Below are 24697 nucleotides of genomic sequence, written 5' to 3' on the forward strand. Positions count from 1 at the left end.
TCATGTTGTAGGAAATTACATCAATTCATTTATTTTGAAAACGTCACCAATCAATCAATTAATCATTTTGACATATTTTTTTCCTCAAGTATTCCACAATCAATTTAAGAGTGCAATATAGGTAATCTTTATAATGTTTACGTATATGGTGTTTTCATGGTTCCTACTGCATTTGTGTTGCTACAAGATGCAAAACAGAATCACCTTAGACCACTCGACCTCCTAGGCTAAAGAAAACCGAACTTTTCGTTGATTGATGTAATACCTTTCCTTGTCGGCTTTATCTAGGGTTGTAACACAGTACATGATGTATAGTGGCAAGACGATGGCGTACCTTTCAGAGTCAAATTCGTTTCAAGTTTAGCCCAACGATGTTGGATCTTCAAGTTTGCGTTAGCTAATTTTTGTTTTTCCCTCAGGCATGTTTTTATGTATTCTATGGGCACGGTTCAGATGAATGTTGCCACAATGTTACAAAGCATGAGTTCAAATCCCGCTGAAAAAAGAAAACCAATTGCTAACCAAAAAAAGATCTAACGTTGGTGGACTAAATTTGGGACGTCGAATTATATATTTTATGGTGTGAGTCATGTATAACCAAGTGTTATCCGACGAAGAATGTCTGTCATAAAGTTGTCACATGTTTTAAGACGCATAAAACAAATAATACTTAATGTGGTACCATGGTAACTGAACTCTTCATCCTTTACGACAGACAAAAAAGTTAATTTAAAATTACTCCATCTTCTTGCCATTATATAGCATGTACAGTGTTCCATCCTGAGATCAAGTCGACGAGGAAAGGCATTGCATCGATCACCGAAAGCTAAATTTATATTTAGCCTGTGTGGTCAAGTGTCTAGGTATACAATAATGATATATTCAACAGACATATAGATTTAAATTAAGGTCTGCTTTATTTGTCTACAATAGACTCATAAGTGACTCTTGAATCAAAGAGGTTAAAAAGACTAAATAAAGTAAGAATTTGAGTACAGACTGTTATAGACTATGTTTCAAACTCGAAACAGGCATATTGAAGTGTGGCTGGATAACAACCAACGCATACAGGGTTGAAGTGTGGCTGGATAACTACCAACTCATATAGGGTTGAAGTGTGGCTGGATAACAACCAACTCATACAGGGTTTAAGTGTGGCTGGATAACAACCTACTCATACAGGGTTGAAGTGTGGCTGGATAACAACCAACTCATACAGGGTTAAGTGTGGCTGGATAACAACCAACTCATACAGGGTTTAAGTGTGGCTGGATAACAACCTACTCATACAGGGTGTAAGTGTGGCTGGATAACAACCAACTCATACAGGGTGGAAGTGTGGCTGGATAACAACCAACTCATACAGGGTTGAAGTGTGGCTGGATAACAACATACTCATACAGGGTTGAAGTGTGGCTGGATAACAACCAACTCATACAGGGTTGAAGTGTGGCTGGATAACAACCTACTCATACAGGGTTGAAGTGTGGCTGGATAACAACCAACACATACAGGGTGTAAGTGTGGCTGGATAACAACCTACTCATACAGGGTGTAAGTGTGGCTGGATAACAACCTACTCATACAGGGTGTAAGTGTGGCTGGATAACAACCTACTCATACAGGGTTGAAGTGTGGCTGGATAACAACCAACTCATATAGGGTGTAAGTGTGGCTGGATAACAACCTACTCATACAGGGTGTAAGTGTGGCTGGATAACAACCTACTCATACAGGGTGGAAGTGTGGCTGGATAACAACCAACTCATACAGGGTGGAAGTGTGGCTGGATAACAACCAACTCATACAGGGTTGAAGTGTGGCTCGATAACAACCTACTCATACAGGGTTGAAGTGTGGCTGGATAACAACCAACTCATACAGGGTTGAAGTGTGGCTGGATAACAACCAACTCATACAGGGTTGAAGTGTGGCTGGATAACAACCAACTCATACAGGGTTTAAGTGGCTGGATAACAACCAACTCATACAGTGTTGAAGTGTGGCTGGATAACAACCTACTCATACAGGGTTGAAGTGTGGCTGGATAACAACCTACTCATACAGGGTTGAAGTGTGGCTGGATAACAACCAACTCATACAGGGTTTAAGTGTGGCTGGATAACAACCTACTCATACAGGGTGGAAGTGTGGCTGGATAACAACCAACTCATACAGGGTTGAAGTGTGGCTGGATAACAACCAACTCATACAGGGTTGAAGTGTGGCTGGATAACAACCAACTCATACAGGGTTGAAGTGTGGCTGGATAACAACCTACTCATACAGGGTGTAAGTGTGGCTGGATAACAACCTACTCATACAGGGTGTAAGTGTGGCTGGATAACAACCTACTCATACAGGGTTGAAGTGTGGCTGGATAACAACCTAAAGTGTGGCTGGATAACAACCTACTCATACAGGGTTGAAGTGTGGCTGGATAACAACCTACTCATACAGGGTTGAAGTGTGGCTGGATAACAACCAACTCATACAGGGTTTAAGTGTGGCTGGATAACAACCTACTCATACAGGGTGTAAGTGTGGCTGGATAACAACCAACTCATACAGGGTTGAATTGTGGCTCGATAACAACCTACTCATACAGGGTTAAAGTGTGGCTGGATAACAACCAACTCATACAGGGTTTAAGTGTGGCTGGATAACAACCAACTCATACAGGGTTGAAGTGTGGCTGGATAACAACCAACTCATACAGGGTTAAAGTGTGGCTGGATAACAACCTACTCATACAGGGTTGAAGTGTGGCTGGATAACAACCAACTCATACAGGGTTGAAGTGTGGCTGGATAACAACCTACTCATACAGGGTTGAAGTGTGGCTGGATAACAACCAACTCATACAGGGTTTAAGTGTGGCTGGATAACAACCTACTCATACAGGGTGTAAGTGTGGCTGGATAACAACCTACTCATACAGGGTGTAAGTGTGGCTGGATAACAACCAACTCATACAGGGTTTAAGTGTGGCTGGATAACAACCTACTGATACAGGGTTGAAGTGTGGCTGGATAACAACCAACTCATACAGGGTTTAAGTGTGGCTGGATAACAACCAACTCATACAGGGTTTAAGTGTGGCTGGATAACAACCTACTGATACAGGGTTGAAGTGTGGCTGGATAACAACCAACTCATACAGGGTTTAAGTGTGGCTGGATAACAACCAACTCATACAGGGTTTAAGTGTGGCTGGATAACAACCTACTCATACAGGGTGTAAGTGTGGCTGGATAACAACCAACTCATACAGGGTTGAAGTGTGGCTGGATAACAACCAACTCATACAGGGTTTAAGTGTGGCTGGATAACAACCAACTCATACAGGGTTGAAGTGTGGCTGGATAACAACCAACTCATACAGGGTTTAAGTGTGGCTGGATAACAACCTACTGATACAGGGTTGACGTGTGGCTGGATAACAACCAACTCATACAGGGTTTAAGTGTGGCTGGATAACAACCAACTCATACAGGGTTTAAGTGTGGCTGGATAACAACCTACTCATACAGGGTGTAAGTGTGGCTGGATAACAACCAACTCATACAGGGTTGAAGTGTGGCTGGATAACAACCAACTCATACAGGGTTTAAGTGTGGCTGGATAACAACCAACTCATACAGGGTTGAAGTGTGGCTGGATAACAACCAACTCATACAGGGTTGAAGTGTGGCTGGATAACAACCTACTCATACAGGGTGTAAGTGTGGCTGGATAACAACCAACTCATACAGGGTTGAAGTGTGGCTGGATAACAACCAACTCATACAGGGTTTAAGTGTGGCTGGATAACAACCAACTCATACAGGGTTGAAGTGTGGCTGGATAACAACCTACTCATACAGGGTGTAAGTGTGGCTGGATAACAACCAACTCATACAGGGTGGAAGTGTGGCTGGATAACAACCAACTCATACAGGGTGGAAGTGTGGCTGGATAACAACCAACTCATACAGGGTGGAAGTGTGGCTGGATAACAACCTACTCATACAGGGTTGAAATGTGGCTGGATAACAACCAACTCATACAGGGTTGAAGTGTGGCTGGATAACAACCTACTCATACAGGGTTAAAGTGTGACTGGATAACAACCAACTCATACAGGGTTGAAGTGAGGCTGGATAACAACCTACTCATACAGGGTTGAAGTGTGGCTGGATAACAACCTAAAGTGTGGCTGGATAACAACCTACTCATACAGGGTTGAAGTGTGGCTGGATAACAACCTACTCATACAGGGTTGAAGTGTGGCTGGATAACAACCAACTCATACAGGGTTGAAGTGTGGCTGGATAACAACCTACCCATACAGGGTTGAAGTGTGGCTGGATAACAACCAACTCATACAGGGTTTAAGTGTGGCTGGATAACAACCAACTCATACAGGGTTTAAGTGTGGCTGGATAACAACCTACTCATACAGTGTGTAAGTGTGGCTGGATAACAACCAACTCATACAGGGTTTAAGTGTGGCTGGATAACAACCTACTCATACAGGGTTGAAGTGTGGCTGGATAACAACCAACTCATTCAGGGTTTAAGTGTGGCTGGATAACAACCAACTCATATATTATCTTATTAAATACAGTACTCAATCTTCACGAATGATTACAGTTTTGCTTATGTTTTCGAGCAGTTTGTCATTATTTGAATAGACTAGAACAGTAACCATTGTTACGTAGTACACGTGATTAAAATATGTAAACCACTTATGTCTTGTTTAGTAAATATTTAAACAATCGCAGGGATATAAAAAGAGAGTTCCTCAAGGGAAAGATCAGCTATACGATGGTAAAAAAGACTAAAGTTTAAGCTTTTGGTTTGGTAGCCTCTTACAGGAACACTAACATTAACATTTTTTTAGACAGACTCTTAATCTCTTGACGCTTATTTATAGTCTACTTCTTTTCAAGATAATAAAGGTATTGAATGTGATTTCTTAAACGATTGCTTATAAGATTTGCGTAAACCCAGAGGCTAGAAATGAAAATTTATTGAGACTGTTCAACATGTCATGTATCCTGACTTTGTTGATGCAATGAAGGAATAAAAGATAGATTTGGTTCAATTGAAGCATTCTATATTAGCCCAGTAAATCTAATAATCAGATTCATGGTTGCTCAAGTGTTAAATCTTGTCTTACTTTATAAGTCATACAGGAAGTGTATATTCAGTAATCAATCCACGAAATGAATAACGACATTTGACAAAAGGAAAATACAACCACTTTACAGTAAGATGGCGATAACGTATGATAATCGGACAAATGAAAATAGTATAATCGGAAATAAACAAGGACAGAGACACTTCTTGTTCATATTAAAGCTAAAAGTGAAAGAATATATGGAATTATACTGCTTGATTGGTATGACCAAATGCACTTGTAATGTAAAAGGTGATAGACGAAGCTAGGAAGAGGCCTTTGTCGTGATTCTTTTTTTTTTTAATTTTAGAAATGATCTTAAAATGCAGTTGGTATCTTTTTAGAAAAAAGTCAGAGTTTAAAATAAAACTGTGAATCCTGTCCCTGAAAAAATGTCATTAAATTCTGTTTGAATTAATTCTGCACCTGGTCAAAAACAAAATACTTTAAACTTGAAAAGTTGTGAAAATCCCCTTTTCCAATTCAGAATTTCAGACTCACCTAAAATCTCTTTCTGGTATAGATTCTCTATTCTAAGAGAGAGAATGCTTTGTATACAGTAAACTTTACTCATAGATTGTATATAAGAGAGAGATAATATTCCATATAAATTTATATAAAAAAATGTATTGCTACCATTGTAAAATCAAAATCTTAACTTATAATGTTATATCAACAAATGGTGCGCATGTGATATTCATGATTCGGTATAGGCATATTCTACAGCAAATGGTGTGTTCATTTTGGTTTAAGAGCTAGCTTAACCTTCCACTTGTATAACAGTTGTTTATACATTGTGTGTAGTACCGTTATATTGACACAATTGGATGTGCTACCAAAACAAACATAATTGGCTAATGTGACAGTTATTTAGATCCAGCAGCCAAAATTGTGTAAACATACATCACTAACATACAATGTACAACACAACTGACTAATATATACTCAAACAAACAAATGTACAAATAAATATGACAAAAAGATGTTCTTTGATATGGTATTACGTATATTTCCCTAACTAGAATGCTCGCCAGTGATTTTCTTTGTCATTAGTTGATAGTTTATTATTTTTTGTATTCTGGAAATGTGGTTATGACGGCACATTTTTTTATGGTCTCTGATTTAATCAACAACTTGTCATGACTGTGGCCAATTTAAAGCTTGATATTCTGTATTGGCATCTGTCTATAATTCAATGTCGTATGTTCTTTTTTTATACTAGTGTTTGCTTTTTGGTCGTTTTCTTTTTTATTGCCATGACAATGTCAGTTTGTTTTTGACTCGTGAATTTGACCTGGAAACAGTATATCTCAATCTGTTTGTTCTTGGTTTTTACTATCATTTGAGCATATAACGTCTCTCTTAGGCATCCAGATATATCTGGTGTTTGTGTCACTGTGTTTTTGTTTCACTGATGGATATCTTAAATCTTCTTTTACTAGCATTAAATAAAATAGATAGATATAAGAAGAGAGATGATGAGACAACTCTCCATATAAGTCACAATTTGTAAAAGTGAATCATTATAGGCCAAAGTAAGGCCATAAATACGGAGACTGGAATCACACCAAATATGCATGAATTGTGATGTAGAAGACGACGAAGTGTGAGATATATGATAGTTATCAAAGGTACCAGGATAATAATTTAGTACGCCAGACGCGCGTTTCGTCTACATAAGACTCATCAGTGACGCTCAAATCAAATATATTTATAAACCCAAACAAGTACAAAGTTGAAGAGCATTGAGGATCCAAAATTCCAAAAAGTTGTGCCAAATATGGCTAAGGTAATCTATGCATGGGATAAGAAAATCCTTAGTTTTTCAAAAAGTTCAAAGTTTTGTATACAGGAAATTTATAAAAATGATCACATTATTGATATTCATGTCAACACCGAAGTGTTGACTATATGACATATTAAATGGACATTGAAACGCTTAAACGAATCTCAAAATGAAAACACAATGTGAAAAAAATGAGATGAGCCACATATACAATGGTATGGAATACAAGCAATGTTAAAGTCGGTAAAATTCATGAAAAACTGTGTTAGTTTTTGTTCACATATTTGGACATGGTTCTTCGTGTCATTTTGTGCAGTATAAAGACCAATTCGCCTAAAGGTAAAGTTAAATCACAAAAATACTGAACTCCCGAAGAAAATTCAAAACGGAAAGTCCGCAATCAAATGGCAAACTCAAAAGCACACATCAAACGAATGGATAACAAATGTTATATTCCTGACTTGGTACAGGCATTTTCTAATGTAAAAGCTAAACCGTTAATGTTTTATGACAGTCGTGAATCAACTTGAATTCCATTATATTGACAACGATGCGTGAACAAAATAAATAGACATAAAATGTAAAAAAAAAAAAGACACAGCAGTCAACATTGTGTTATAATCTTAAAATCACTTTAAAAACAAACAAATATGTAAGAAAGAAGCACAAAAGACATACATCAACAGCCTCATTTAATGCTTTTTTTTTTTTTATTATTATAAGATTTTAATTACCTATGTTAAATCAATCCATAAAGGATTGAAATGTTTAAAGTACGATGACCGAATCCTTACTCTGCCAGGCACATGGTTAGGCTAGCATTAACTCTGACATATAATCGCGCGTTTGACGTACATCAGTTGATCAGTTGATCAATATGTAAACGTCACATAGGTAGACATAAAATGATTTTGTCGTTCAAAGTATGAACAGAATAATAGTCTATAGTTATTTTAGGCATATCCTCTGCAGAATTTAAATTAGAAGTTTCCCTATATGCTTATTGTGCATTTCTTCTAAAAGGAGTATAAAAGAAAGACAAAAGGGCGGCATATAGACAAAGCATAAGCAAATATGAAAGACACGAATACAAACATTATCATAGAACAATAATACAATGGCGTTGGTGTTTAAGTACAGATCCACGTCATATGTTTCAATGAAAGACAAAAAGTCATGTACACAAAGCATTTTAGCAAAAGCGAAAGATAAGAATACAACAATTATAGAACAATAACGCAATGACGGGATGCATAAGTACAGAGACACGTCAAATGGATATCACCAAAAACTCACAAAACAGTAAAAGTAATATTAACGAAGTCAAATAAAAGAATACTGTAACAAGTTATTAACATAAAGATGTTAAACAACGTCAATATCTATACTTCAAGACAATCGTGTATCATTTGTGAAGTTGATACGTAATAGTTATCAACAAGGCCTTGGTACCTTCCGATGAACTTTTTTTTTAGAAAAAGGATGAGACTTTCTTTGACATACCCCTGGTTCATAAGCTTTCTGTTCATGCACTTGTGACGTTTTACCGAGTCTGAGTAGGAGCTGTAAGTTCTTGAATACCGAATAGGTTGGAAAATGTATAGCCCATGTGCAGGTGAAGTTGGTAAATTGCTAATAAGGTGGGGACATTTATAATTCCAAAATTAAAACCATCTCGTTGGTCATAGATTCTGGTACTGAGATCACTGTGTGTCCAAATTCGAGGTTTAAGTTTTAAAATGAGGCGGAGGAAGCCTTGTCTGTTTTTCTTAAATTTCTAGTTCTGGGGGATAAATTGATGAAACCCAATCAGAAAAGTTCGGATTGAGTATTTGTTGTATTTGCTATTTCTAATATGTGTTAATTTCGGGGTTTTTTTTTTTTTTTTTTCTTTCATAGTTATACCCCCGCTTTGGAAAAAAGAGGGGGTTTCCTGTTTTACCTCTGCCTGTCCGTCCATCCATCCGTCCTATCGTTCGTCAGTCCGTCCGTCCCATGAATATTTTTCGACACATGTTTTTAACTACAAAACTAGGATTTCTTAAATTTGGTTTCAGGGTTAATATAAGTCTGCTATACCGTGTGATGCCTTTTCAGATTCATCACTTGACAACTTCCTGCTTATCAAACACTTGTATGATTTTACACATGATAGCCAAGATGAAATTTTTTGTCACATTTTTCTAAGGAACTACCATACAAGGATTTCTGAAATTTTGCTTCATGGTTTATACAAGTCAGCTCTTCCTTGTGATGCGTTTTCAGATTCATCACTTAACAACTTCCTGTTTACCGAACACTTGCATATTTTTACACTATTAAAATTATCCATTTTACGGAAGGGGTATCATCAATGAGCAGTAGCTCGCAGTTTCACTTGTTTTTCTTGTGTTGTGCTTTAACATCCCTGCTTCATATTAGGGGAGGAAGCCTATAAACTAGTTTAACTTTGCCACATTCTCTATGTGCATATTCAAAATCAGGAACATTTGGTTTGGTGGTTTCGTTGGTTCATGACTACCATATTTGTGCTTCGTAAATCGTTTTGATATAAATTAGGACGTTGGGTTTCACAATTGAATTATTTCATATTTTTTATTTCGGTCGACTATATGGTATTGGGTTTCTCACTGTTGAAAGCCTAATGGTTGTCTATTAGAACCGCGATATAATTGCTTACATCAACTTCATTATAACTTTATAAGATAGTTGTCTCTCATTTGCAGTTAGACCACATCCATATCATGGAAACTTCTTTACGAACTAACGCTTTTTCATTCTGTATTTCACTACATATTTGTTAATTTGAAAGAGTTGAAAAAATAATGTTTAACCGGACTCGATTTATCAGTATGCATTTAAGGCAACGGTGCAGATAATCTGGTACACCCAGCCTATAAACTTGTTCTTCGTGTGTTGAAAACTCGCAAAATCACTGTTCTTTATACAAAATAATCACACCGGAACCTCGCCCCTGGTAATGCAAGCATTCAACACATGATTGAACGTTAGTTACCTCTTCGTAAATAGTACATTATCAAACATAGTTCCAATGAACTAAACACATAAAATAATAATGGGAAAGTAATTACTCAAACTCGAATGATAATTTCATTTGGTTTTCAAATTGCGTTCCTCTGATTTACTGAAGTATATAGTTGTAATTCATCGAGAAACAATTAAATTGTTCATTATTCCGAATGACCACTTCCTACACGCAATTTTGCTGAAGTTTTGGTTCAGACAGAGATTTATTAAGACAAGCAATTTCCTAAACTTGTTATGGACGTTTCATTTAAATGTATTTTGCTAAGAGTTTAGGAATTTCAGTTATGAGTATTTTGTACATTAACTCACATACAGTATCTGATCATTGATAGTTATATAAAGAGAGAAATACAACTATAGCCACAAAAATGTGACACTTCTACTCATTAGCGGAAGTTTGAAATAGACATATTTTCTTTTATGACCGATCACATGCCACTACGATTATATAGATCATTTTACATCTACGCTATCAGCATATATTTCAGCATAGATATAATCTCAGTTATAACTCAGCATCCAAACCTCAAATGTGTGCTCAAAATAATTTTGTACAGTATAAAAAAAACTTCACTATATATATTGTTTTGGTGTTGAGATCTTGAGCAATTACAAGATATTTGAATATATTCAAATGGTTTAGTTTAAACATATTGTATTTGTTAAAGTACGAATTGGATAAGACACAAGTCAAACAGACTAATGAAGTCTTCTCCATAACATTCAAATGGTAAGGGGGGGGGACCATTAAGACTAGCCCTGTATGACATTCAAATAGTCTTTACGTGACAAACAGAAGTAAACTTTGGTTCAGGGTCTCAATCATATACTAGTACAAGATATTGGAAAATTCTCAAATTGCAGAAAATGAGGTGGACATTGTAACCAATCATATATTTCATTGGGCCCATTTCATTCGATTCTTTTTATCTTGTAGACCATTTGCAGTTATATAGATTCTCCAACTGTCTTTTTGTAATTGAAAAACAATTATCAAGGTCAAGGCTATAAGTGACCATCGACCTTTGAATTTGAAGAAGGTCATGGATCCTCAATGCTCTTCAACTTTGTACTTGTTTGGCTTATAAATATTTTGATATGAGCGTCACTGATGAGTCTTGTGTAGACGAAACGCGCGTCTGGCGTACTAAATTATAACTTGATCCTGGTATACCTTTGATAACTATCATGTGCTACTGATAACCCCATCTGTCTATCACTTACTGTTCTTTAAATTTTAATAATTTAAAGATTTTAAAAAAGAAAAGAAAGAAAAGAAAGAAAAGAAAAGAAAAGAAAAGAAAGAAAAGAAAAAAAAAGAAGAATTTATTTGTTATAGCTAATTTCAAACAGCGTGTTATGAGTATATTTACAACCACTGGATCGATGCAACTGTTGGTTGAGTATAGATTCTCTGAGGGTTTCACCAGCCCAGTAGTGAGCACTTTTGTGCTGACATGAATTATCATTGATATGGTCATATTTATAAATTAACTGTTTACAAAACTTTTGATTTTTTTAAATACTAAGGCTTTTCTACCTCCGGAATAGCTTCCCTTAGCTGTATTTGGCAACACTTTTAGGAATTTTGGTCCTCAATGCTCTTCAACTTTGTACTATAAATATGGCCTTTTTTAACATTTTTCGGATTCGAGCGTCACTGACTTGTAGATTAAACGTGCGTCAGGCGTAAATACAAAATTTAATCCTGGTATCTATGATGAGTTTATTTAATTAATTTGATGAGACTGTCAACAAAGTGAGAGGTTAAGCGCTATAAAACCAGGTTTAATACATCATTTTCTACATTTGAATACCAAGTCAAAAATATGACAGTTCTTGTCCATTCGTTTTTGATGTGTTTTGTCATTTGATTTCTCCATGTGACTATAGTCTTTCCGATTTGATTTTCCTCGTGAGTTCAGTACTTTTGTGAAGACAATCTTGAGCAAATGACACCCAATCAGAATCAAAGTTTGACCATCAGACATTTGAATAAAATAAACTCATAATATTTCACATACGGTTGAACCCCAGTTTGTCTTGAATACTATCGTAAAAGCTTTTTTTTTACGTGAGGAAAAAATGTACAAACTATGATATTGTTTATTTTCACTAAGTAAACATTTAACTTTATTGTATAGTCATTGCTTCATGTCTTTATGTTCCGAAATATAAATGGTACTTTGTTAAGATCGATATTTCATAGGAAATTATATGCTTGCTTGAAAACTTGGAAAGAAACTACGGATCCATCACGGAAACAGCCAAAACTTTCAGACAACAAATAGATTGGTCTGATAGTTTCACACCTGAAAACATTTTAACTGCCAATGAATCCAATGATCACGTCTCAAACACATTTGAAAATATATGCAGAAACTTTCAACAATAAAAAATATAATACACAACATAAAACAAACGATGTAACGATAATGTCTCCTTGAAACCAATTTGACAAAGCAATTTTTAAGTACCTTGAAAGATTTTCTCATTAAAATTGTTCACGTCCGCTATCATAGGCAAGCCATGCGAATTTTACAAGAGTCTTTTCAGACAAACTATGCAAATATAGTCTTAAACAAATAGCATGTCGACTTGCGATTGAATAATGAATTGTGATGTATTGTTGACAATATATATCAAGTTATACCTGACTTACGCTCGAAAGATTGAATTATTTCTAACGCATGTGTGAAAGATCATTTATACCTTAAAATTACTAAAAGAAAACCATTTCTAAAAATAGTAGATATACTCTAGTTTTTCACCTGCAACGGAATACAATCTGAATTAAAAAACTCATTTGAAAGAAAGTTTTTAAAGGTAGCAAACTGTTAAATATGTAAAATAATGTTGTCATTCGTTCAGAACGTGTACACTTAAAGTTAACATAACCTATATATATAATAAATATTGATAATTTCCGCATGACATATTACATTAGCATACAGTATCACTTAGTTCCCACATGTTGTAGGCTAATTTTAGACATAGTGTTCGCTTTATACTGTTGCATCATTTTTCCATCATCTTGCACGAGATAGGGTAAGATTTTATCAATTTGCCATTTTCTTCTTTCTTTCTGGACAGTAAGGTTTGTATCTGCTTTTTTATATATATAAATAGCGAACACTATAGAAATTTCAATTTGTATATATCTGATATATCTGATTGTATAAATAATTTCAAATTTGCAGGAATAACAACATGTGTGGAATTTGGGCAATTTTCGGTAGCCCCGATGATACCAGTATACAATGTAACGCTGCTCACAAGATAACGCATAGAGGCCCAGATGCTTTCCGAATAGAAACAATTCATCATTTCCCGACATGCTGTCTCGGATTTCATCGATTGGCTATTGTGGATGATCTACAAGGGATGCAGCCAATGAGAGTATTTCGATATCCTCATGTATGGTTGATCTATAATGGAGAAATATACAACCACCAACAGGTATGTTAAGACTACGCGTTTTTTCTGCTTAAAATACCATAGGAACGTGGGGACAGGGCAACTTTTTGTAGCACTCCCCCTTTTTTCCAAAAACCGTTATGTCTTATATCAGTTTCACTTACAGTTTGCAATTCCGTAAAAAAAACAATGAAACTAATAGTAAAATTAATACCAAATACAAATTATTTCTAGTGTATCTAAGTTTATATAATACAGCAAAATGCGAAATTAATAGAAAAGAAGAAAGTTACGGATTTTGGGAAAAAAAGGGGGGGGGGGGGGCTAAAAAATTGTCCTGTCCTCGCGGCGATCATATGCTTAATACCGCAAATACATAATCAAAAGATGTTCGAATATAAACATTATCATTCTCTTAGACATTTTTTATAGATTTATTTGTTCGTTCAATTTTCACAGGCATTGTGCTTTACTGTATCCGTTTAAATTTAAACATATTTTCCATATCTTGCTTTATTTCTTGTGTGTGATTGAATATTCTAATGACGGTAAAGTCACGGGGGGGGGGGGGGGGGGTAACTTCGATATTTTTTTGGTAGGGGTGTGCCATTTTTGCCTAAAAACGTACCCATTTTCATAACATTTACTGAAATTCAGTACCTATAGTTATATAAATATTTAAGAAAGAATGACCTATACTTATATATGAAATATATGATATTTTTAAATGTCAGATACTTCCATGCAGAAAAGTGCAAATATAATCAGATTTGCAGAAGAATAGATTGAATTTATATATGATATTTGATCATACCCCAGATCAATATACAGTTATCAAACGTAAATGCATTTTGATATAGGATGTCATTAAAAAGGAGGGTCATTTTTATATAAAATCTCGCAAAATTATGACCCATATTTTTGGCACATCCCCGTATACCCAATTATAGGAAGTTACCTCTTCCCGGGTAAAGTCATAACGGCTTATTACAAATCTTATCATTCTTTCTCTATATACTCTATCCATGTATATTAAAACTTAATATTCGGAACGATTCAACCTAGTTATTGGCATTGCATCTTCTCATTGCAGTTGCAGAAAGAATTTGACTTTCACTATGCCACAAAATGTGACGGAGAAGCCATAATACATTTATATGCTCAAGGAGGGATCGAATTTGCTGCAAAGCATTTAGACGGTGTGTTCTCTTTCTGTCTACTTGATACAGCTAACAGAAAAGTTTTCCTGGGAAGAGATACGTATGGCGTCCGGCCGATGTTCAGACTTTATAATGACAATGGGTTTCTTGCCGTCTGCTCTGAAGCCAAAGGTAAGAAAGGATCAAAAGTGTTGAAGTAGAAGGGTGTTGTGCCATATCTTACTCTTCCCTTTTTGTTTAAGGGTAATTATATATTGACAATTCAATTGGTAACCTTAACTTTATCCAACGACATTTGCGAGAGTATTCAACCCCTAACGACATAAAAGTCCTTGCATACAGTTTACAACTTTATCTACTGGATCTGTTAAACGTTCACTAAATCTTTTTCGTGCCCAATCCGCATCAAGGGCACAAGTCTGTCTGTACGTCTAAACATAAATTATTCCGTCTATCCGTAGGTCCAAAAATATAGTATCCGTTTTCGAAATTTAGATTTATAAAACATAAATTTAACATAAAAAGCAGGCTTTACTGTATAATTAAGCAGATACAAGCGACATTCCAAGCTCTTTGTACTTCAAATTTTTCGTTTATATTTGGATGTATCTCTATTTGATTGATCAGCGAGTCGAAAACTAAAAATTTTAAGGACACCTTCGACTTGACTTAATATTTGCCATGACATGCGCTTTAAGAAAAATTAGATAATTTCAATCAATCCATTCCGTAACATAACAAAGCTGATTAGTTCTGTTATGCAGCAAGATTGTTTTGAAGTTAATTAAACTAATTTCTTAAGGTCCTCAATGAACGAATGAATTTAATATTTCAATGAAACTGATTAAAGTGTTCTCTTTCCTAAATCCCCAGTGTGTTTGATGTTTTCTACATAACGAAATGAAAAAATAATGATTAAAATGTCTCAAAAACAACAACTTTATTTGAAATGCATGTGTTGTTCACTTTGAAAAATTATTTTCAATTCGATCATAATTATTTTAATCCAACTATAGTATGTTTTTAAGGACTGAAGTTTAATTCAAGATAATTCTTTTGATAGGTGAAAATCTGCAAAATAAAATACCCAGTTCAATTGATGATCATTGATAATACAAGAGCGAAACCGACAACATGAAACATTTGATAAATAAATATATTGTCTATACAATTTTAGAATAGATGCCTTGTATTACTATTTCTATATCTATCTAGTTATAATTAAGACTGAACTACCAAACTGAGGGACAATTGTGTTATACCCCTATATATTTTTCACAGGTTTAATAGGATTGTCCCAGGAAGCCTACAGTGAACATGTAGAACCATTCTTACCAGGACATGTTGAAACGTATAAACTAGACATGCTAGGTAAAGCTTCATTCGAAGAACGAATTAGATTCCACAAAATTGGAGAAGCACCAGCATATAACACAGTAGCTGAAATTCAAGGTATTACGTAAAGCATTGTACGTATGTTGAATTTGCAATAAATCAACGTATCGAGCATAGATCATGATTTGATGAATACAAATGGACTGATTCTTAACTAAAAAAATAAATCAAATCCCTTAGATAAGTTCGATGTTTTCGCTCTGAGCATTACCGATGAAGGTAATTAAATCCATAAATGCTCATTGAAAGAAGCAAACAAGGTTTACTAGTGTTGTCAATACTCAAACCTGCCAAGAGGCTTTGAGAAGACGAATAGACAAAAGTGATTGAACAATTGATTAAGTCCTCTGTAAATACTTGACAATTTAATGATTTCCCAGTCAAGACGAAGTTGACCGAGGCTGACCAAAGGCCAAAATATTAATAGAAAACTATCAACAGCTGAAGCTTTGATGAAGCTCTTGAATTATTTCCTTTTATTTACTTGTCTTTAGGGGCACGACATCGTGCTTTGTTTTGTGCTTAAAAAAGGATTGAACAACAGTGGTGTATATTAGAATCTGTATGAGGATAAAATAATCTGTCAAATAACCATTTACAATCAAAGTCAAATCCATATGTACAAGTGTTGTGCACGCCAAACTCAACTATATTTAAACTGACAATTATATATTTAACTTTGAACAGATAAAAACGAAGTAGAAGAGAATATACGCATCTTGTTTGAAGCAGCAGTTGAAAAAAGATTGATGGCTGAAAGACGCATAGGATGCCTATTATCTGGTATATAATGGATGAGTTAAATCATGTCTGCTACACATATTTAAAGTACTACTAACAATACTTGTTTCTCTATCGGTCTTATTCGTAGATTTAAATGAAATTATACAATGATTTATGTTATTGCTTACTGTCTAGTAAATATAAAACCTTTTATCTTTTATTGTGACAAATTCAAATACATGTCTGATGTAATACAACATTATGAAGTAATATGTAATCCTTAGTAACATTTTTAAAAGTATTAACTTGAAAATTTATTTTTACATAAGAAGTATGCTTTGTTTATTTGTGGTTTAAGGCATTTAAACACTACAAAGACGCATATTTACTATTAGAAATTGAACTTTATTTCCCTAGGTGGACTTGATTCTAGTCTTGTAGCTTCAATACTTGCAAAGAAGGCAAAAGAAATGAAACTGTCCTATCGTATTCAGACTTTTGCAATAGGAATGGAGAACAGTCCAGATCTGTTAGCAGCAAGAAAGGTGCACAATTCTAGATATTTACATATGTTCTCAAATACAATGTTCTCTGTCTTTGTGTTCTTCTGAATACATGGATATATTATTCCTTCCACTTTCCTATAGTCCTAAACATGCATGAAATATTTGCCACTAGACGTTAAACAGCTTAATTAAATGAGCTTTGCAGTGGCTAATAATGACACGTTTGATATTCAAACACAATGATTTGGTGACGACTTGCTGCAACCATTCAGCAGAAACATCACGTTCCCTGGTGTCGGAAAAAAAGATGCACTATTACCTTTAAAAATAAGAGAAAACAATTATAGGCAACCGTACTGTCTTCAAAAATAAGAAACAATCCAATTGAGAAAACTTATGGCCTCTAATTTTATAACAAAACACTTTTCCATAAACAAAGATGACGGACATGAACCAACGACAACCACTGAAGTGAAGTCCCTGACAGGCGCATTAAGCTAATGTATGCTCCTACCTTCTCATTTAGTCTTGGAGGTAGTTTGTAAGTTGCTCCTCTACCTAGCAATAGAGACGAATGATAAGCAGCACACACAAAAACAGGTTGTATTAATGGCTATAAGTCAGGAACCTGTTACTCAGTTGTTGCCGTTGGTTGCTGTGTTATATATTTGTTTTTCGTTCCTTATTTTGTACATAAATTATACTGTTAGTTTTCTTGTTTGAATTGTTTTACGTTTGTCATTTAAGGGCCTTTAACAGCTGACTATTTCCGTGTCATTTGCCACGGTCTCGTGTGAATAGTTGTCTCATTGGCAATCATACCACATCTCCTTTTTTATATGAATTTAAAAAAATGATGATGTTTTTCTTTTTGAAAATATGTGTAACATAGAAAAAAAAGAAGGGTTCATGCCAAAAAAATACCTCTTAAAATTAGCACAAAATAAGTTAGGTTTTTTTTTAATTTGCTTCAGGTGGCAAACTTCTTAGAAACAGAACATCACGAGGTTGTATTTACCCCAGAAGAGGGTATCGCTGCCCTCGAAGATGTAATTTATCACCTAGAAAGTTATGACGTTACAACCATACGTGCTTCGGTCGGTAAGTTGTCGTATTATAAGTTATTCAATGTAAGGGTTATATGTAAAGTATTGCTAATTATGAAGTTTAACAAACAAACATACCAAAAAAGTTGATCTCGCATATTTTAGAAATCCAACGAATATGATAAAAATAATATAGTTCCTGTCCAAGTACAAAATGTATGTCGTATTCTTATATTAATCTTGGAGAACTAATTTGTTTGATTCAACAATCAACAATGGGACCACGACAAATCTTCTCACCGCGCTACGTTAAATGATTTTATTGACACAACCACGATTCATATTAGGAACATGGAATTATACTGGTAACATTAGTACTTCCAGAAATAGCAAGTATTATTATGAATCCTTCAAATATTTACCATAAGAGGATTCTAAACAAAAACAATATGTCAAGTGAACGAGCACTTCTCATCTCGTGTAATTTGTAATGTGACTGGTTATTATCTGTTCTATATATATTGTATTCATCATTAGGTTTGGTTTTCTGGTATAAAAGTGACGATTCAGATATGTGATTGATTTTTATTAGCTCACCTGGCCCGAAGGGCCAAGTGAGCTTTTCTCATCACTTGGCGTCCGTCGTCTGTCGTCGTCCGTCGTCGTCGTCCTGCGTCCGGCGTTAACTTTTACAAAAATCTTCTCCTCTGAAACTACTGGGCCAAATTTAATCAAACTTGGCCACAATCATCATTGAGGTATCTAGTTTGAAAATTGTGTCCGGTGACCCTGCCAACCAACCAAGATGGCCGCCATGGCTAAAAATAGAACATAGGGGTAAAATGCAGTTTTTGGCTTATAACTCAAAAACCAAAGCATTTAGAGCAAATCTGACAATGTAAAATTGTTTATCAGGTTAAGATCTATCTGCCTAGAAATTTTTAGATGAATCTGACATTCCGTTGTTAGGTTGCTGCCCCTGAATCGGTAATTTTAAGGAAATTTTGCTGTTTTTGGTTATTATCTTGAATATTATTATAGATAGAGAAAAACTGTAAACAGCAATAATGTTCAGCAAAGTAAGATCTACAAATAATTCAACACGACCAAAATGTTCAGTTCACCACTGTAGGAGTTATTGCCCTTTATAGTCAATTTTTAACCATTTTACGTAAATCTTAGTTATCTTTTAGAAAAATCTTCTCCTCTGAAACTACTGGGCCAAATTAATTGAAACTTGGCCACAATCATCTTTGGGGTATCTGGTATAAAAATTGTGTCCCTTAACTCGGCCAACCAACCAAGATGGCGGCCATGGCTAAAAATAGAACATGGGGGTAAAATGCAGTTTTTGGCTTATAACCCAAAAAACAAAGCATTAAGAGCAAATCTGACAGAGGTGAAATTGTTGATCAGGTCAAGAATCTCCCCTGGAATTTTCAGATGAATTGGATCATCGGTTGTTAGGTTGCTGCCCCTAAATTGGTAATTTTGAGGAAATTTTGCTGTTTTTTTGTTATTATCTTGAATATTATTATAGATAGAGATAAACTGTAAACAGCAATAATGTACAGTAAAGTAAGAACTAAAAATGAGTCAACATGACCAAAATAGTCAATGACCCCTGAGGAGTTATTGCCCTTCATAGTCATTTTTTAACAATTTTCACTAACATTTTCCACAGAAACTACTGTTATAGATAGAGATAATTGTAAGCAGCAAAAATGTTTAGTAAAGTAAGATCTTCAAACACATCACCATCACCAAAACACAATTTTGTCATGAATTCATTTGTGTACAATGTTTAATATTAACATAGACCAAGGTGAGCGACACAGGCTCTTTAGAGCCTCTAGTTCTATTTCTTATTCAGTTTCAGTAGTATGTTTGTCTGTAAAAAATGTGGTCTTTCTAATGTGCTTCTGTACCTATTAACAGATACAAATTTAACATATGGATCAAAATTATTTTATCGTGGACAACACAGTTTCTTTGACTTTTTAAACATACAAAAGAACCCAAAAATAAAAGAATAAAACAAACTTTTATATTGTGTTAAAACGAATTTATGATAAAATACAACAAAAAAAGCAGCAAAACAAAAAAGTGTCAAAAATGTGGATGATATTTTTGGTATCAAATCGCCCCTAACGGACAACGTTTTCTCCTGAAAAAAACGTGTTGTTTTTTTTAATTTGAACACAATATTTCCGTAGAGTATGGGAAAATAAACTGTTGATTTTAGGGGCAATATGATTATTTTTTTATTAATTACGCCGTGTATTTTTGAGTGAAACTATTCAAAGTATGATTAAAACTTGAACTCAAGTGAAAAAAAGTGATTAAAAGTGTACCAACGCAATCATTTACTTGAAATGCACTCTCAATTTGTGGTCATTTCTTTCCAAATTAATTGAAAAAAAGACAAAAAAGACAAAAAGTCATAAATTTTTTTTTTCGAAGTTGAAATAGATGTAACAGAACATTGTTTCTGAAGTGCCTGGTTATGGAAATGTCGAAAACACTTTTGTTCAAATAAAGAAACCGGTAAAAGTCTAGAAAAAAATGGCAGACTAAAGTATGATATCATCCTATATTTGCTCAAAATAATGGGTTTTACAACAATTCTATGTTATATCGAGACATAATTTCTATACGAAAACAGTAAACAGGCTGATTATTTGATTACTTTCACTTCGTTCCTTAATGAAAGAGTTAAGTATTAAAAATTCGGTCTTTAAACTGGAACTCCCGTGGTTCAGTGGGAAGCTGCACTAGCCCACAGCAGGAAGACTGAATGTACGAATCTCAACGCCGGAGGTGAAAAAATAATTTCCTATATTAAATGAAACTTAACTTAACTTGTAAATGAAACTTAACTTAACTTTACTTTCAATTTCAAAAAGAGGGTCATGAATACATACAAAACTCAACTTAAAAACAATGTTTGTATGTTTTTAAAGAATGTGTGTCCTAATTACACCCCCCCCCCTTTTAAACTAAAACATCATAGGCCCAAAGCACCAAAGTAATTATTGGGAATTCATTGAATCTTAACTTTCAAAGTCAAAATTCTATGTGCTGCTTGAAAAAACATAATTTTAGCTAAAATTTGAGTCAAAGATAAGATTTTTGACGAAAAAACGGCTGAAAACCGTTATTTTGCATGTTGCAGGCATCAACGTTTGGAGGGCATATAGCACGTATTTCTTGCAACTATACCATAATGGTAACTTTTCTGTGTCTATCAGACTTAGGACATTGCTTTGACACTAAAACTTTATCCTATTAGCCATTATAAAAGACTCCACACGACCTTTTTCGGAAGACTTTTGTATTTTTTTACTTTTTTTTCGCAAGTCACGTGACTTTTGGACAGATAACACGTGACTTCAAAATACAAAATTTCTGATATATTATATTTTTTGAAATATTTTATCAATTATCTCTCAAATGGACCTAAAACGACCTTTATGTAAGCCTCAGTGCGAATGCTATATGCGATTGAACTTTGATAGTGTCTTTCCATAAGTTTACGTCCAATTTGGCGGAACGTGAAAGGGTTAAAAATCAAATTATAAGAAATGATCGTAATATTTTTTCTGTCTATTCGAAATAAAATAAAAAAAGGTGGTACAAATTGTTAAATAATCCTCTACGCGCGTTATTCAGTGTGCACCAAATTTTTCATGTTATATTTCCTTTAAAGACAGAAAAAAATATTACAATCAATCCTGAATTAATGCATACGTTTGACTCATGTTAAATTGACAATTGACATGACATATATATTTTAGTTTGTTACTAAAAGTAACGTGCTATGTCATACTGTTTATTTGAAATAATAAGTGATAATTTAATTTTAAATGTAACGCGTCTTCTGATTGGCTGCCATTATTTTGTTATCAGCCCATAAACATAACTTAGTCATGTGACCGTGACGTCATCGGCGTTTTTTCATGGTTTTTACGAATTGAAAGTGAATTCAGAATTAAATTATAAGAAATGACAGTAATATTGTTTTGCTATTTGAAATAACATAAAAAAATTGGTGCACACTGTTAAATAACCCGCTACGCGCGTTATTCAGTGTGCACCAAATTTTATGTTATTTCTTCATAGACAGAAAAAATGTAACAGTCATTCCCTAAAAACTTTTGAAAATATTGAAAACATTAAATATTTGTTTTCTTCAAATTCTGGGTCCAATGTTAGTTCCTCTCCTCTGGTTTATATATATATTATAAAAAGGGTAACGCATTATGATGAAAACATGGTGATAGAAGTTAAAACATTTTTTTTTATCATTTTAGGCATGTTTCTTCTTAGTAAATATATAAAAGAAAAGACCGACACAACAGTTATTTTGTCTGGAGAAGGATCAGACGAGATAGCTCAGGGATATATATACTTTCACAATGCGCCATCGGGTGCAGATGCAGACATCGAAAGTAAACGACTTTGCGAGGATCTGTATATGTTTGATGTTTTACGTGGTGATAGGTCAACATCTGCGTGGGGGTAAGTGCAAACTTTTTATTTTAATGAGATTATAGGTTTATTATAGCTAAAAGGGGTTAGTAATAAGTAGTAGTGCTTTACGAATGTACATATCAACAGCTTCCTTTGAGAGATGTTTATTTGGGAAAAGCAAAAAGCAAGTTCTTCATTTTCTAACTTTTAACATGTCTAACTTGTAAATCAAAAGCTACATTCTTTATGGACGATTGAAATTATAGTAATTGTTTTTAAATGTACCTGAATTATCTGGACATTCATTTCAATTTTTGCTTTAATAAAACTCAAACGTAACATTCTGAATGGTCAAAGTGTCACGAAATAGAAATTCCTTCATAATACAAGTTCAAAGAGGAAGAAATATTCCGTAACATTATTTTGACTGAAACAAATATTACAGTATTTGTTCCTATCGGAATACAGGGTATAGAATATGTGTTCCAATTGGACCATGTTATGTCATTGTGTATAGCAAAGGTTCCAATGGGACATCTGATATAAGTTGACAGACGTTAATCATCGGTTGTACTATTACCTTTTTTCAGGTTAGAAATTCGTGTGCCTTTTCTTGACCACAAGTTTAGTAGCTATTACCTTTCACTCTCGGACAGTATAAAACAACCACAAAAAGGCATAGAGAAATACCTACTACGTTCTGCATTTGATGGTATTGATCTCCTTCCAAAAGATATTTTGTGGAGACCAAAGGAAGCTTTCAGTGATGGTGTATCATCAAAGACGAGATCATGGTTTGAAATACTACAAGAATTTATATGTGAACAGGTAATTTAATGAGGTTTTTTTTCTGTTCTGAGGTTTGAAAAAACATATCTCACTTATATTTGGGGTTTGAAAATACATTGTATATTTACGGTACTGAATCACTTTTGTAATTAGCGAATTCCTTTTTTTTCTGTATGTCGAAGACTTCAGTGAAAAACAAGAGTCTATAATTGTAGAAAGTAAACGCGGACTTGAGCTGTGTTAGTGTAAACCTGAGTAGATAATGATGCATGAAACTGGACAATATTATGTTGGCCTTTGCAAAACAAATATCTGACACTACGTTAAATTTCTTTTATAGGAGAAAGACCCTCAAAAAAATGTTGTCACTTTGTGATACTAGTACATTAAATATTAACTTCTGTTTCAGGTGAACGACAGCGATTTAGAATCTCTAGCATTAACATATAAACATAACACACCAAGGACCAAAGAAGCCCTTTACTATAGACAAATATTTGAGAAATTTTACTCAGGACAAGGTGATTGGATTCCATATTACTGGATGCCTAAATGGACAGGTGCTACAGATCCATCAGCAAGAACATTGAAGCATTATAAGCAGTAGATTATTCATGTTTCATTTTAGTTATTACATTACTCATAACACCAATAAAAACAAGGGACAAAACAATCATGTTGTAGGAAACTACATCAATTCATTTACTTTGAAAACGTCACCAATCAATCAATTATTCATTTTGACATATTTTTTTCAAGTATTCCACTAGCAATTTAAGAGTGCAAAATAGGTAATCTTTAAAATGTTTACGTATATGGTGCTTTCATGGTTCCTACTGCATTTGTGTTGCTACAAGATGCAAAACAGAATCACCTTAGACCACTCGACCTCCTAGGCTAAAGAAAACCGAACTTTTCGTTGATTGATGTAATACTTTTCCTTGTCGGCTTTATCTAGGGTTGTAACACAGTACATGATGTGTAGTGGCAAGACGATGGCGTACCTTTCAGAGTCAAATTCGTTTCAAGTTTAGCCCAACGATGTTGGATCTTCAAGTTTGCGTTAGCTAATTTTTGTTTTTCCCTCAGGCATGTTTTTATGTATTCTATGGGCACGGTTCAGATGAATGTTGCCACAATGTTACAAAGCATGAGTTCAAATCCCGCTGAAAAAAGAAAACCAATTGCTA

The 24697-nt window shown here is 34.5% G+C and overlaps 1 protein-coding gene across 3 annotated transcripts; it reads left to right on the forward strand.

The window, feature by feature from the left end:
* The first annotated feature begins 12802 nt into the window (after positions 1-12802).
* LOC134706619 (asparagine synthetase [glutamine-hydrolyzing]-like) lies at positions 12803-24180 on the forward strand. 3 transcript variants are annotated; one of them, XM_063565716.1, is made up of 10 exons: positions 12803-12824; positions 13199-13457; positions 14509-14746; positions 15857-16027; positions 16658-16753; positions 17111-17238; positions 18174-18300; positions 22559-22766; positions 23309-23546; positions 23917-24180. In XM_063565716.1, exons 2-10 carry the CDS (start codon positions 13209-13211, stop codon positions 24112-24114), a joined length of 1653 nt encoding a protein of 550 aa, XP_063421786.1. In that variant the 5' UTR covers positions 12803-12824; positions 13199-13208; the 3' UTR covers positions 24115-24180. The 3 variants fall into 3 exon arrangements, with proteins under 3 accessions (XP_063421786.1, XP_063421783.1, XP_063421784.1); XM_063565713.1 differs by lacking the exon at positions 12803-12824 and adding an exon at positions 12910-13046; XM_063565714.1 differs by lacking the exon at positions 12803-12824 and adding an exon at positions 12997-13095.
* Positions 24181-24697: the final 517 nt, after the last annotated feature.

Source organism: Mytilus trossulus, chromosome 2, assembly GCF_036588685.1.
Source record: "Mytilus trossulus isolate FHL-02 chromosome 2, PNRI_Mtr1.1.1.hap1, whole genome shotgun sequence".
Classification (NCBI taxonomy): Eukaryota; Metazoa; Mollusca; class Bivalvia; order Mytilida; family Mytilidae; genus Mytilus; species Mytilus trossulus.

What these genes read in the sequence shown, in the direction of transcription:
- LOC134706619 (XM_063565716.1), top strand. Translation starts at nt 13,209, where the DNA reads ATGTGTGGAATTTGGGCAATTTTCGGTAGCCCCGATGATACCAGTATA. An exon ending in CGTCTGCTCTGAAGCCAAAG is followed by an intron (nt 14,747 to 15,856) that starts GTAAGAAAGGAT and finishes TATTTTTCACAG; the next exon opens with GTTTAATAGGATTGTCCCAG. An exon ending in AAGAATTTATATGTGAACAG is followed by an intron (nt 23,547 to 23,916) that starts GTAATTTAATGA and finishes CTTCTGTTTCAG; the next exon opens with GTGAACGACAGCGATTTAGA.